We start from the raw sequence: 12,591 nt of genomic DNA on the forward strand, positions 1-12,591 counted from the left end.
TTCCTGAAAAAACATTTCCTAAGTCATTAAGTGTTCCCAGTATTAAGTGTCTCTTCCCACAAATTCTTTATTAGCAACCTCCAACTCTTCTATGTAATTTTCAAAACTCCCCTCACTGATTGACTCTCTAATTTGGTACAGAATACTGATTCTCCAAACTGGTCTATCCAGCCTGCAGACACACCCATCAGGAAGATTTGGTGAGCAATGACTCATCTTCTTATACACGAACTAGCCTTGTGCATCTCATGTAGTACCATTCATCCAACAGCTTCCAAACCCACAAGATTAGTCCAAGATGATGGTTGTATGAGTAGGCAGAGCAATTCAAGCAATGAGCTGCTTAGATAGCTCTCAACCTTTACACTTAACACCAGAAAAGTAAGTGTACCAACTAGCTTTAGAAGCATAACAAACTACCCCTGGTGGCTTAAAATATCAGGCACCTAGTAAGCTTACAATTTTGCAAGTTGACAGTTTGAGTCGGGCTCAACTGGGCAGTCTTCTGATCTCAACTAGCTTCACCGCAGTGTACTGGGGATTGGCTGGTCTGGGACGATCTCAAATAGGACAGCTTTTTTCTGCCCCTTGCAGTCCCTCATCCTCCAGCAGGCTAGCCCAGGCTTGCTCTCATGGTGGGGGTGATGAAGTATGCAACGTCTCCTGAGGTCTAAGCTCAGAAGGGGCATGCTATTGCTTCTACCAATTCCATTGACAAAAGCAAGTCACAAGACCAGCCCAGATGCAAGGAATGGAGAAATAGACTCATCTTGATAAGAGCTGCAAACTCCCATAGCAGGGAGGCATGGATAGATGTGGGATAGAAAGGTTATGGCTATTTTTGCAATCAATGACATTTTTTTCCCCAATTCTGGGTTTCTGATTTCTGGGATTCCTAGCCAAGTCCCCAAGTAAGAATGCACTATACATTGAATCTGACCAAATTCAGCAAAGAAACAACAGATCAGCAGTACTGGGGGCCACTGAGGCTAGCTAGCCCTTCACATGTAAGTCATATTTCCCCCTGATCAAATCAATTTTTTCTCAGCACAAGACTTTTCCAGACTCTTTCCTGTCCTTCTCCCAAGATGGAGTTAAATAGACTCTAGCAGCTTTGACCCTAATTAATATTTACTCCAGTGCTGTAAACAGTTTTCCTCATTATGATTCCATGATCATGGGGGTCTTTTGCCTGGACAACCAAGAGTGAAGTGGCTGCTACCTTGTCAGATTCTTACTCTGATTTTACTCTTACTCTGGTAGTTCTTCCACCTGTTTTATCACCTTAGGTCCCCTTCTCATCCCAAGTCAGACTAATGCGTAAAATTTCTCCTGAATGTACTAATTTAACTTCATTTGTTACTACTAGATTTTCCTTTCCTCCTGTGCCATACATCCTTTCTGATCAATAATGACCACTCCATAGCTACAATCCTTGGAACTCTGCAGGGTCCTTAGAGTGGACTTCCAACTTGCCACTTTACTCTCCTGTGTGTAACAAGATGGACAGTCTAAATAAAGAGATGCCAATCTGGTATTATATAGCTGTATATACACACATGTTCATATACCTATTTACATCCAGGCGTGTGCTATACTGTTCAAACACAAGCCACTGAGGGGCTGCCCCACACCTCGAGGCATAGCTCTACATCATACGTGGCCTCTAACAGAAGATAACAGGAAGACACGACTTACCTACTTGCCTTTTCTCCATCCCGACACTGCAGAAGTAACCAGGGTAGGGCTGGCATAATGAATCCAACATTCTCACCACCTGTAAGGGAAGTGGAAGCCACAGAATGATTCCCCACATGCTCCGCCTCCAGTGTTCCTCCATGGGGTGCTTTCCCTCCCCAGTTTAGAGTTCCTTACTAAAGACACAATGCGTATGTAAAAGTTCTTATGTGAGTTTTCTTCTTCACTCCTAATACCATTCTGGCAGCACTTCTGGACAACTCACTCTACTCCTGGGAGAGAGATAATAGTAGAGCATACAAAGTATTATTTTCAAAATTACTGTACGCTAAATCTCCTAAACTATAAACTAAGTCAATATACTGTGGAGTTTGAGAATATCTGATGACATTATCTTCAAAATAACCCAATTTTATTGAGCGTGTTAATGCAATGAGCACTTATTAGCTACCAGTAACTGCCCACTGGAAATAATCAATAAGACCCTCTGCAGCCAAGAACTGAAATTCTGAGCATAGCGACAAATAAGAAAATTAAAAATTACAGTAGAGAGTGAAATGTATTATGATGGTGGAGCACATGGCATAGAGGAGGACAGAAGAACACAGGTAGAGGACAGAGCCTTGGCGGGGGGGGGGGGGGGGGAACACTTTGAAGAAGAGATAATATAGGAAAGTACATGGTTAGTAAGCAGTCGTAAGTTACCTCAATGTCTTTTCTTCAAATGACTGTTTTAACTCTTTCCATTTTTCATCAGTCTTGCTTTCCAACATTTAACTGTGTTGCTTGTCCTTTGTTTTCCAGAAATTTATTTGGAAAGCCTTGGGAACCACCTTAGCATCCTGCCAAGACACAGACTTTGTAAGCTCACAGATTAAGGAATCTCTGGTTGCTCCCAGCCACCTGGGAGATCAACGCCAGGTGGGACCCCTTTCTCTCAATTTCCTCTCATGACAACGATAATGAATTCCCTCTGGAAAACCTCTGACAGTCCTTATGTTAATGTCTTACTTATTCAGAATTATCCATGCATACATTCAAGAGAGTCCAACAGAATTTTTCAGAAAAATGAAACTTCCTTATTTGAATATCAATGCTTCATTATCTAACCAGATTTGTGAAAATATTGAAAAATGAATTTTAATCACTCTTACTTAACGAGAGTATTTTAAATATATTTTGACCTTGGCTTTATAACTTAAGAGTATGATTGTAAGTATCAAAATCATTAAACTTGTAAGCTGAAAGTAAGCTTATATACCATTGGTTTTCCACCTAGAGAAAATATAAGTATAACCTGGAGAGCTTTTGCAGAGTGTTTTTGCCTCTTCCCTACCCTAGCCTAAGCTGGAGAGCATATGTGAATGTGGGAGAAAAAAGAGGATGTCTGTTTAAAAAAAAAAAAACTCTCCAAGGCTAATAAAGACCAGCTAGTAAAAAATAAATTTTCATAGTCTGTCTTGTTATATACTCTTCTCAGAAATTCTCAGATGTTTAGGGTCCTTTCCCCATCATAAATGGCTAGAAACCACTAGACTTACTGAACTTTTGAAACTGTTTTTATATTGCTATTTTAGTTCTTTTTTCCTTCTCAGATATTCAGTCTTCTCATTTCTCATTGGCATTATTCCTAGCACCATTTTTCCCATCCTAATTGCCCTTTTAGTTCTGCTCTGGGCTAGGAAACAATGTCAGTTTATTTCAGATATAAGCATACAATATGGCTGTCATTCAAGGTCTGAGGGGTTCACAAACTTTAAAAGATGAACTTTGTGACATCCATTTGAGCTTCTCAAATTCCTCTTTTACTTAACTTTACTTCAAGTTCTTGAGTGTGTCCCACACACTCAAGTCACTTAGTGAATGACCTCTGAATGAGTAAGGTGTTAGCATGTAACTTTCTTAGTCTCACTGAGCCTGCTCTCCCTCAGGTGACACCTGAGCTCTGATTCTGATATCAGACTAGCTGGATTCAAATCTTGCCTCTACAACATGTTACCTACATCCCTCAGGTTCTTCCAAGTAAAATAAGGGAAAACAGAACCCTTCTCAAAGTTCTTATTCATGGATAGTGCTTAGTGAACAGTTTCAGGAGAAAAGAGCTGAGGTTGCAACTGTGAGGAACTGGAGAGAGAAAATGGACTCAGGGAAAGATGTAGGACATCTGTGCAGATTTGAGGGCCCCGCTGGGGGTTGAAATCATCTTCTACTGCCACCTATTTTCTCAGTGGGGTCACTTTTTTTTTCCAGTAGCCTCCTGCAGATGAGGTGTAGGGATAGGTGATCGTCAAGATGGGGAGTCAGATTTATCCAGGGCTTGGGTTTTGCCAGACTTACATGATAGAAAGACAGTGGGACATAGGTGGAAAAGTTGGGGAAGGAGTTAAGATGTTAGGTAAATGGGTTGGGAGAGGAGAAACACAGAGCACTGTGGGGTGACAGGACCCAGAGGCTGAAAGACACAGAGAGGTTTATATCTTAGGCCATGACCAAGGAACACAGAGACATCAGGCCACAAGCCTTTAAAGATCTCTTCCAGGCATCTTCTGATAATGGAGAGTATGTGGCCTAGCATCTGAGGACTAAGAACAGTGCTGGTTGAGACCTTGGTGACAGTGGTCATGGTGGTTCTAGCAGGGTTGTGCAATCAGATGAAATATAACAGGACTCATAAACAAACTGCCATGAAGGTACAGTAGTGAAGTGAGCCTCGAGCAAGACAGGTGGGAAGAATGTGGGCAAGGGGGGAAATATGACCATAGAGCGTGAAACAGGAGCTACCAGCTTTCAACATTTTAGCCACTTGAGATACAGTAAGGGTTCAGCAGCAGAGGGATTCTATAGAAACGACAGTCATCTCTAGCTCAAAAAAACCTCCACTGGCTTCCCACTAGTCTAAGATTAGAAATCCAAATTACTGGCTGTGGCCTGAAAGGCCCTACTCAGACCAACCCCCACTTCCTCTCTCACCTCATCCTGCACTTCCCCTTGATTGTTCCTTCTGCCCTCCTCGATAGACCTCAGGGCCTTTGCACTTACTCCATCTGTTTAGAACTCTGCTTCCCAGGTAGTCCAATGGATCAGTCTCTTGCTTATTTCAGGACTCTTCTCCATGTCACCCTGTATTGAGGCCTTCTCTGGGCACCCTATTTATATTGCCAACTCCCCCCAATGTGCAGCTTCTACTCTTTTTTTTTTTTTTTTTTTTGCTTTTCTTATCTCCATAGCACTTATCACCTTCTGACATACTATACATTTACATTTACATGCTTATCAAATTTATGTGTTCACTTTATGTCACTTCCCCATGACTTCCCCTGGTTGTACACTCAAAAGGATGGGGAGTTTGATGTGTTTTGTTCAATCCTGTATCCCCTGCACCTAGAAGAGTTCCTGACACATAATAGGTGCTCAATAAATATTTGTTGAATAGATGAATAAACTCAAAATGTCCTATCTTTTCCGATTTTAGGGAATAACATCTATCTTAGGATACTGTGCCGAGAACCACTTTGAAATTGTTTTAAAAATTCTTAAAACATTCCAAGATCGGGAAAAGTTTTTCATGAATCGATGCAAGGTAAAAAGAAGAATCTTTTCCTCCAAAGCCCTTGGTTTGCAAAGGCAAATGACACTGACTCCTTCAGTGAATATCCTTTCTCTGTATTATACTTGCTCCCATCCCCAGGTCTTTATTCCAGGTCAGAACTGTCCGAACCCAAACCCTGAAGAATGACCAGCTAGGTACCAAGTCTCCTCCACTTTCTGTCACTAATGCTGACCTGGGAGGCCCTAAGGAGCTCCGTGTGTGCCTAGGTTTGTCCCAGCTGCTCAGGCCTCATGGACAGTTTCCATTGTGTACACTCTGCTTCCCCTAAAGGAGAAGGATTTAATGAGTAAAAAGTAATGCAAGCCTTCTCACAGGTACCTCTCTTAACGCCTGATAGATCCACAACACCGTCCTGTGTGTTTAAATTTATATCGGCAAGAGTATCAGCTTTAGACTAATTGTAATAATCTCAATCCCATTTCTTAACCCCCGTAGTGGCCCATAGAATTAGGAAAAAATATGAGAGAAAAAGAAACTCCTTCAGTCATATTTTTTATGTCTCTCTTTCCTCCTCTTCAGGGTATTTTCTCTGGGAAAAAGAGCCTGACCAAGACTGACATCATGCTAATCTATGGAGCTATGGCCCTCCATGCTCCCAAGAGGCAGCTCCTCACCAGGCTTGATCAAGACATCGTATCCCAAGTCCTGTTTCTTTATGGCCAGTGCTCTCAGGTAACGACCAACACAGGGCCACCTCGATTTCCAAGGCTGGGGTTCCCAAAACTTGGAGGGACTCAGCTCTTGGAAATCTTCATGCTCAAAGGATACAGACCAAAGGAAAGATAGGGTATGGTATAGTATGTTTGGAGGATGAGAACCTATGGAAAGAGAATATTTTATTATGAAGCAGAGTTGAGCGATTTGTTTCTTTCTTAAGACCTTGGGCAGTTCACATCCCACCACTCCCGTGTTGCCTTCCTAGACCAGTTGTACCCACCATGATCTCACCCTCATTTAAACTTAAAGCAATGACTCCTGTACTACTTTAGGGCAGCTGGCTTATTACTTCCCTGTAATAGTCTCTGATGTGTTGCTAATGGTAGCTGTTTAACCTTTTATAGGGTAATACTTATAAGCCATCTAAAAGAGTACCTCACAAATAGTAAGAGCCATTTATGTATTTTTAAGTGAGTAAAATGCATCACTTGTCAATCTACTCAATCCACCTCAAGTTGTACTAATTTCCCCCTCCACCTTCATCCCAGCCACGCTGACCATCCTTGACGCCCCTCAAACATGCCAAGGATGCTTCTGCCTCAGAACCACAGAACCGAATTCATCCAGTCGTTTCTGTCCCCCATAGCACTTTTTGTATCTTTAATAAAATGCTTTCTACATGTTGTCAGTTCAGCCATTTTGCTGATTAGTACCAAGTTAGCCACCTAAGACCCACCTAGCAATCAAGTTTAAAATATGGCTTCCGAGATTCATTATCCAGGGGGGTTGCCTCAGTAAGTCTGGGGTAGGGTCTGCCATTTGTATTTTTTAAAGGTTTATGAATGATTCTTATTCACAGCCAGGTCTAGGGGTTTTTGCTGATAACCTGCACATCTGTTTCTCCCATTAGATTGACAGCAACTTGATGTTAGGGATTGTACTTTATGTTCCTTTATCTCCTCTTCTGTGTCCTCCACAAACCACCTGTTTGATAAATCTGTGCCCTTGGCATTTATTCATGTGTGTATGTGAGAAGAATGGACTCATAGGGAGCTCACGGTATTGTAGATATAGGTACCTGCTAGTGGAAGGATGTAGGGCAGTGATCCCCACACCTCAGCTGCATGACAATTACCTGGAAAGCCTGTTAAAAATAGAGATCCCTAATGAATCAGTCTTCAAGGATGGATCACTGAATCTGTAATTTTAACACCTTCCTCAAAAAGTGATTCTGACATACCCAAAATTTGATAAGCAATGATGAGAACTGAAAACACAATTTTCAAAGACGTTTTATGTTACATTAATATTTAGTCCATCATTGAGGAAAATTATTATAAAAATAAAAAAGGAAAGAGACAAAGATGTTTCAGATAAAGATCACTGGACACTTTGAGGTTAGTTCTGCTATAAGGCAACATTTGCACAAGACAGTACCAGAAAAACCACAGGGATTATGGCGGAAATGGGGTGAGGGGAACAACATTCAAAAAACCCCATCAATGACACGTTAAAAAAAAACCAGAATTAAATTTTCAAAAGTAATTTAAAAAACATTTAGGAAATATATAAATACTACCAAGAAATGACGGCACGTTTCCTTGAAAAACACCTGGAGTCAGCTGTGCAATTTATGAGCTGCTATGAAATGGTGGTGGGAAAGAGGGTTATCTGAAATCTGACAAACAGCTGTAATGCCAGATTTGAATGACAGCAGCTCACCACACACAGTAAACAAAGGCAGCTGACAGATGTTCAAGGTATGTGCACAAGTCTTCCTATGCGGCTCAGTTCAACTGTTGCACCTTTTTGCTCTCACGGAAAAAACTGTGCATAAGGAAACTCAAAATTCAGAATATGCTAAAAGTATTCCCTCATGTATCAGTTTCGTTGGAACAAATTTGCATTTTCAACAAAGGTGTTGTCGCAGAACTAACTATATCTCAATTCCAAAGTCAGCTGCCCTATTAACTTTCATTTTATAACCTTTCACCGCTCTTTCTGCCAAGAGCCTTAATACCCTTTTTCTTACCAAAGTCTGATAGAGCCTCTTTAAAATGAGAAGCCTGAAGCCCAAAGGCTTGACACCTTTATGCTGCTTTCTGAAGTTTAGTCATGATTCACCCAGGGCAAAGAATCTACCAGTGTACAGGGTCTCCCTTTGAAACTGGAGGAGGGAGTCAACAGCTCCCACCAGCTGGAAAGACTCGGCATCCTGCTTCACTGTTGTCCTTCAGGTTGATGGGTGGGTCTTTTTGTTGCGATGAGGGAACTCTAACTGCTGCCCTAGTGTCTGCTTCTGCCTTTGATTTTTTTCAGGTTCTGGGCATGGCTGTGATGAACAAGGTATGCAGCATATGTGATATATTTGAATACCTGTGTTTGAGTATAAATATATTTGAATACAAATCATGCTCCCTGGAAGTACAGTAAGCATAAATGTTCTCTTGATTTGATTCCACAGGAAAGGATCCCAAAATATAACTAATTAATCCAGTTCTGAAGCCAGGAACCCTGAGTCTAAGTTAAGACAGAACAAGGAGCTGTATTTGGTTCTAGGTGGTTTGGAAGTTAGACTGTAAACTAGAACAGTGTTCTTAGAACTGTGGGTTGTAAACCACCAGTAGATCATGAAATCAATTTAATATAGATCAAAACCAGCAAAATGTTTGTAATGAAATAAAAGAGAAATAGAAGAGTATATTGCATATAGCAATAATAAATATCATAAAACTTTTATTTCAGTTATGTATTTTATACATATATATTCACTATATTGCTCATGTAAGTACTGGGTAGAATTATAAACTGTTTCCTATTTTGATTTCTGATCAAAAATGTTTGAAAGCCACTGCTCTAGAGAAACCTCAATTTATGGTGGGAGCTGGAGGGGTTGGAGATTGACCTTAGTTTCTCAATTTCCCTGCAACTTGGATCCGAGACTAAGGTGGAGATGGCAAAAGGAGCAGTGTCACTCCTGTGTGAGCACATATTTCAACCCTATGTGTAGAACCGGGTGTGGTGCCTAAGACCCTGGCTTGCACTGTGAGTCATTTTGCTTTAGGACATGGATCTGCAGATGAGTTTTATAAGAAGTATCACGGAAATTGCCATTGCTGTCCAAGATGCTGAGGATGAGAAGTTCAAGTTTTCCTACAAGGAGGTGCTGCTGGGTTACATGCTGGTGAGTGTGCAGGGAGGACATGGGCAAGACCCTGAGAAGTTCATTACCAAGAGTGCAGGTCATGGGTAAAATTCGCCAGTCCCAAAGAACAGACCTTGGCCATATTTCTGCCTGAGGGTGCCCAATGGTCCAATGAGGTTTCCACCTCTTTGCGTCTAGAAACTCCCCTGGTCCTTCCTGAGACAGCTCACCTCCTTGTCTGTGTTGCAGGACTTCATCAGAGATGAGCCCCTGGATTCCTTGGCTAGCCCTGTTCGGTGGAAAGCCTTAATCGCCATCAGATACCTCAGGTAGAGAATTTTTTGTTTGTTCTCATTGAAAAAATATTTCCTCCCCCATCTCCTTATTCTGATCAACTGACATCGATCGGTGCAGACTCTAGTGCACCGATCAAACATGAACACAGTTCATCAATAGGTTATTTCAAATGGGGGCTTTATCTCTTTCCAGAGTGACAGAATTGACTAACAGCCTGATCATTTGTTGACTCACAGGGACTAGCGGAGCTGCTTACAAGAGTCAGACTTATTGATATATGAGGACTGAAATTTCTGTGCAAAAATAATTTATCTTGGCCTGTAGGCAAATTTTAATCTTCCCATTAGAAATATATGAAACCCTTAATCACACCCTAGTTTGGTTAGCAGCAATAAGCCTGAAGAAGATAATAATTTTAAGCACGTTTTTAAAATAATATTTTTCCCCTGCAGTAAAAGAAATAGAAGTTCACTGTTAAAACCTGGAAACTATAGAAAGTTTTTAAAAATAATAAAAATCATCCCAATCCTCCCCCCCCTTATTATCAACATTTTGGTATATTTCCAGGTCTTTATTTCTATTCTTCCATGTTGGTTACAGAGTTGAGATTCTACTCTGCATATGATTTTTTATCCTGTTTTTTTTTTCTCCCCTCATCTTACATATTCCCATGTTATTACCAACTCTTCACAGACGTCATTTTTTATTAAATTTTTAAATTTTTGATTGTGGTAAAATATACATGTTTATCATCTGAGCCATTTTTAAGTGTACAGTTCAGTGTGTTAAGTACTTTTACATTGTTGTGCAAAGCAATCTCCAGAACTCTTTTCATCTTGCAAAACTGAAGCTTTGTACCCGTTAAACAACTCTTCATTCCCTCCTTCCACCAGCCCTGGCAACTACCATTCTACTTTCTGTCTCTGTGAATTTTATACTTTAGGTAACTCATGTAAGTGGCATCATACAGTATTTATCTTTTGATACCTGGCTTATTTCCCTTAGAACAATGTCTTCAAGGTCCATCCATGTTGTAGCATGAATCAGAATTTCATTCCTTTTTTAAGGCTGAACAATATTCCATTCTATGTGTATACCATATTTTGTTAATCCATTCATCTGTTGGACATTCATCTGATGGGTGTTTTTCACATTTTGGCTATTGTAAATAATGCTGCTATGAACATGGGTGCACAGATATTTCTTCCAGACCCTGCTTTTAATTATTTTGGGTATATACCCATAAGTAAGCCTGTTGGATCATATGGCAAGCCTATTTTTATCTTTAGAGGAACCACCATACTGTTTTCTCCGGCAGTGACACTATTTTACATTCCCACCAGCAGTGCACAAGGGTTCTAATTTTTCTGTATCCTTGCCATCACTTTGTTATTTTCTGTTTGTTTGTTTTTACAGTAGCCATCCTAATGGGTGTGAGGTGGTATCTCATTGTGGCTTTGAGTTGCATTTCCCTAATGATTAATGACTTTGAGCATCTTTTCATAGCCTTATTGCCTCTTTGTATGTCTTCTTTGGAAAAATGTCTGTTCAATCCTTTGTCCCTTTTTTTTTGGTTCTTTCTTTTTGTTGTTGTTGAGTTGTAGAAGTTCTTTATATATTTTATATTCTGTCTATTCTCTATAAGGTTATTAACCCCTTATTAGATATATGATTTGCAAATATTTTCTCTCATTCCATAGGTTGTCTTTTACTCTAAATTGTGTTCTTGATGCACAGAAGTTTTTAATTTTGATGTAGGCCCATTTGTCTATTTGTACTTTCATCATCTGTGCTTTTAATGTCATATCCAAGAAATCATTGCCAAATCCAATATCATTCCCCTCTGAATGGTCTTGGAACCCTTGTTGGAAATCATCTGACCATATACACTAGAGTTTATTTCTGGGCTGTCTATTGTATTCCATTGGTCTGCATGTCTGTTTAATTATGCCAGTACTATACTGGTTTGATTGCTGTGGTTGTGTAATAAGTTTTGAAACCAGGAAGTGTGAGATCTCCAACTTTGTTCTTTTTCAAGATTGTTTTGGCTACTTGGGGTCACTTGAGATTCCATGTGAGTTTTAGGATGGATTTTTCTATTTCTTCAAAAAGTGTCATTGGGATTCTGATAGGAATTCCATTAAATCTGTAGACTGCTTTGTATGGACATCTTAACAATAATAAATACTCAAATCCAAGGACATGGAATGTCTTTCTCTTTATTTGTGTCTTCTTTAATTTCCTTCAGCAACATTTTGTGGTTTTCAGAGTACAAGTCTTTCACCTTCTTGGTTATTTCTAAGTATTTTATTCTTTCTGATGCTATTGTAAATGGAATTGTTCATTTCTTTTTTTGATGGTTCATTGTTTAAGTGTATAAAAATGCAACTGATTTTTGTGTGTTGATTTTGTATTCTGCAATTTTTTTGTGTGTGTGTGGCTGTGTTGGGTCTTTGTTGCTGTGCGTGGGCTTTCTCTAGTTGCGGCAAGCGGCGGCTATTCTTCGTTGCAGTGTATGGGTTTCTCACTGCGGTGGCTTCTCTTGTTGCGGAGAATGGGCTCTAGGCACATAGGCTTCAATAGTTGAAGCACGTGGGCTCAGTAGTTATGGCGCTCAGGCCCTAAAGCACAGGCTCAGTAGTTGTGGCACACAGGCTTAGTTGCTCCACGGCATGTGGGATCTTCCCGGACCTGGGCTTGAACCCGTGTCCCCTGCATTGGCAGGCGGATTCTTAACCACTGAGCCACCAGGGAAGTCCCTGTATTCTGCAACTCTGATGAATTTGCTTATTCGTTTTAATATTTTTTGTAGATTCTTTAGGATTGTCTATGTATAAGATCATGTCATCTGCAAACAGAGATAATTTACTTCACCTTTCCAATCTGGATGCCTTTTATTTATTTTTCTTATTTAATTGCTCTGGCTGGAACTCCCAGTATTATGTTAAATAGAAGTGGCATCTTTGTCTTGTTCCTGATCTTAGAGGGACAGTTTTCAGTCTTTCACCATTGTGCATGATGTTAGCTGTAGGCTTTTCATATGTGGCATTTATTATGTTGAGGTAACAAACATCATTTTTAATGGCTGCCTAATATCTTGGTGCATAGATATGCCTCATATTGTTACATTTAATTATTAATCAACCTCCTATTGCTACATTTAATTATTTATTGTTTTTAAAAA

The 12,591-nt window shown here is 40.1% G+C and overlaps 1 protein-coding gene across 1 annotated transcript in view; it reads left to right on the forward strand.

Moving 5' to 3' along the window:
• Positions 1 to 12,591, forward strand: part of MROH2B (maestro heat like repeat family member 2B) — a 68,922-nt gene that overhangs the window by 31,050 nt on the left and 25,281 nt on the right. Inside the window, exons 17-22 of the mRNA XM_082454545.1 lie at positions 2,503 to 2,619; positions 5,171 to 5,278; positions 5,828 to 5,980; positions 8,285 to 8,311; positions 9,030 to 9,149; positions 9,360 to 9,439. Coding sequence (XP_082310671.1) covers positions 2,503 to 2,619; positions 5,171 to 5,278; positions 5,828 to 5,980; positions 8,285 to 8,311; positions 9,030 to 9,149; positions 9,360 to 9,439 — 605 coding nt within the window. The remainder of the gene's footprint in view (positions 1 to 2,502; positions 2,620 to 5,170; positions 5,279 to 5,827; positions 5,981 to 8,284; positions 8,312 to 9,029; positions 9,150 to 9,359; positions 9,440 to 12,591) is intronic.

The sequence above is a fragment of the Balaenoptera physalus genome (genome assembly GCF_965194825.1).
Source record: "Balaenoptera physalus genome assembly, chromosome: 3".
In the NCBI taxonomy this organism is placed as follows: Eukaryota; Metazoa; Chordata; class Mammalia; order Artiodactyla; family Balaenopteridae; genus Balaenoptera; species Balaenoptera physalus.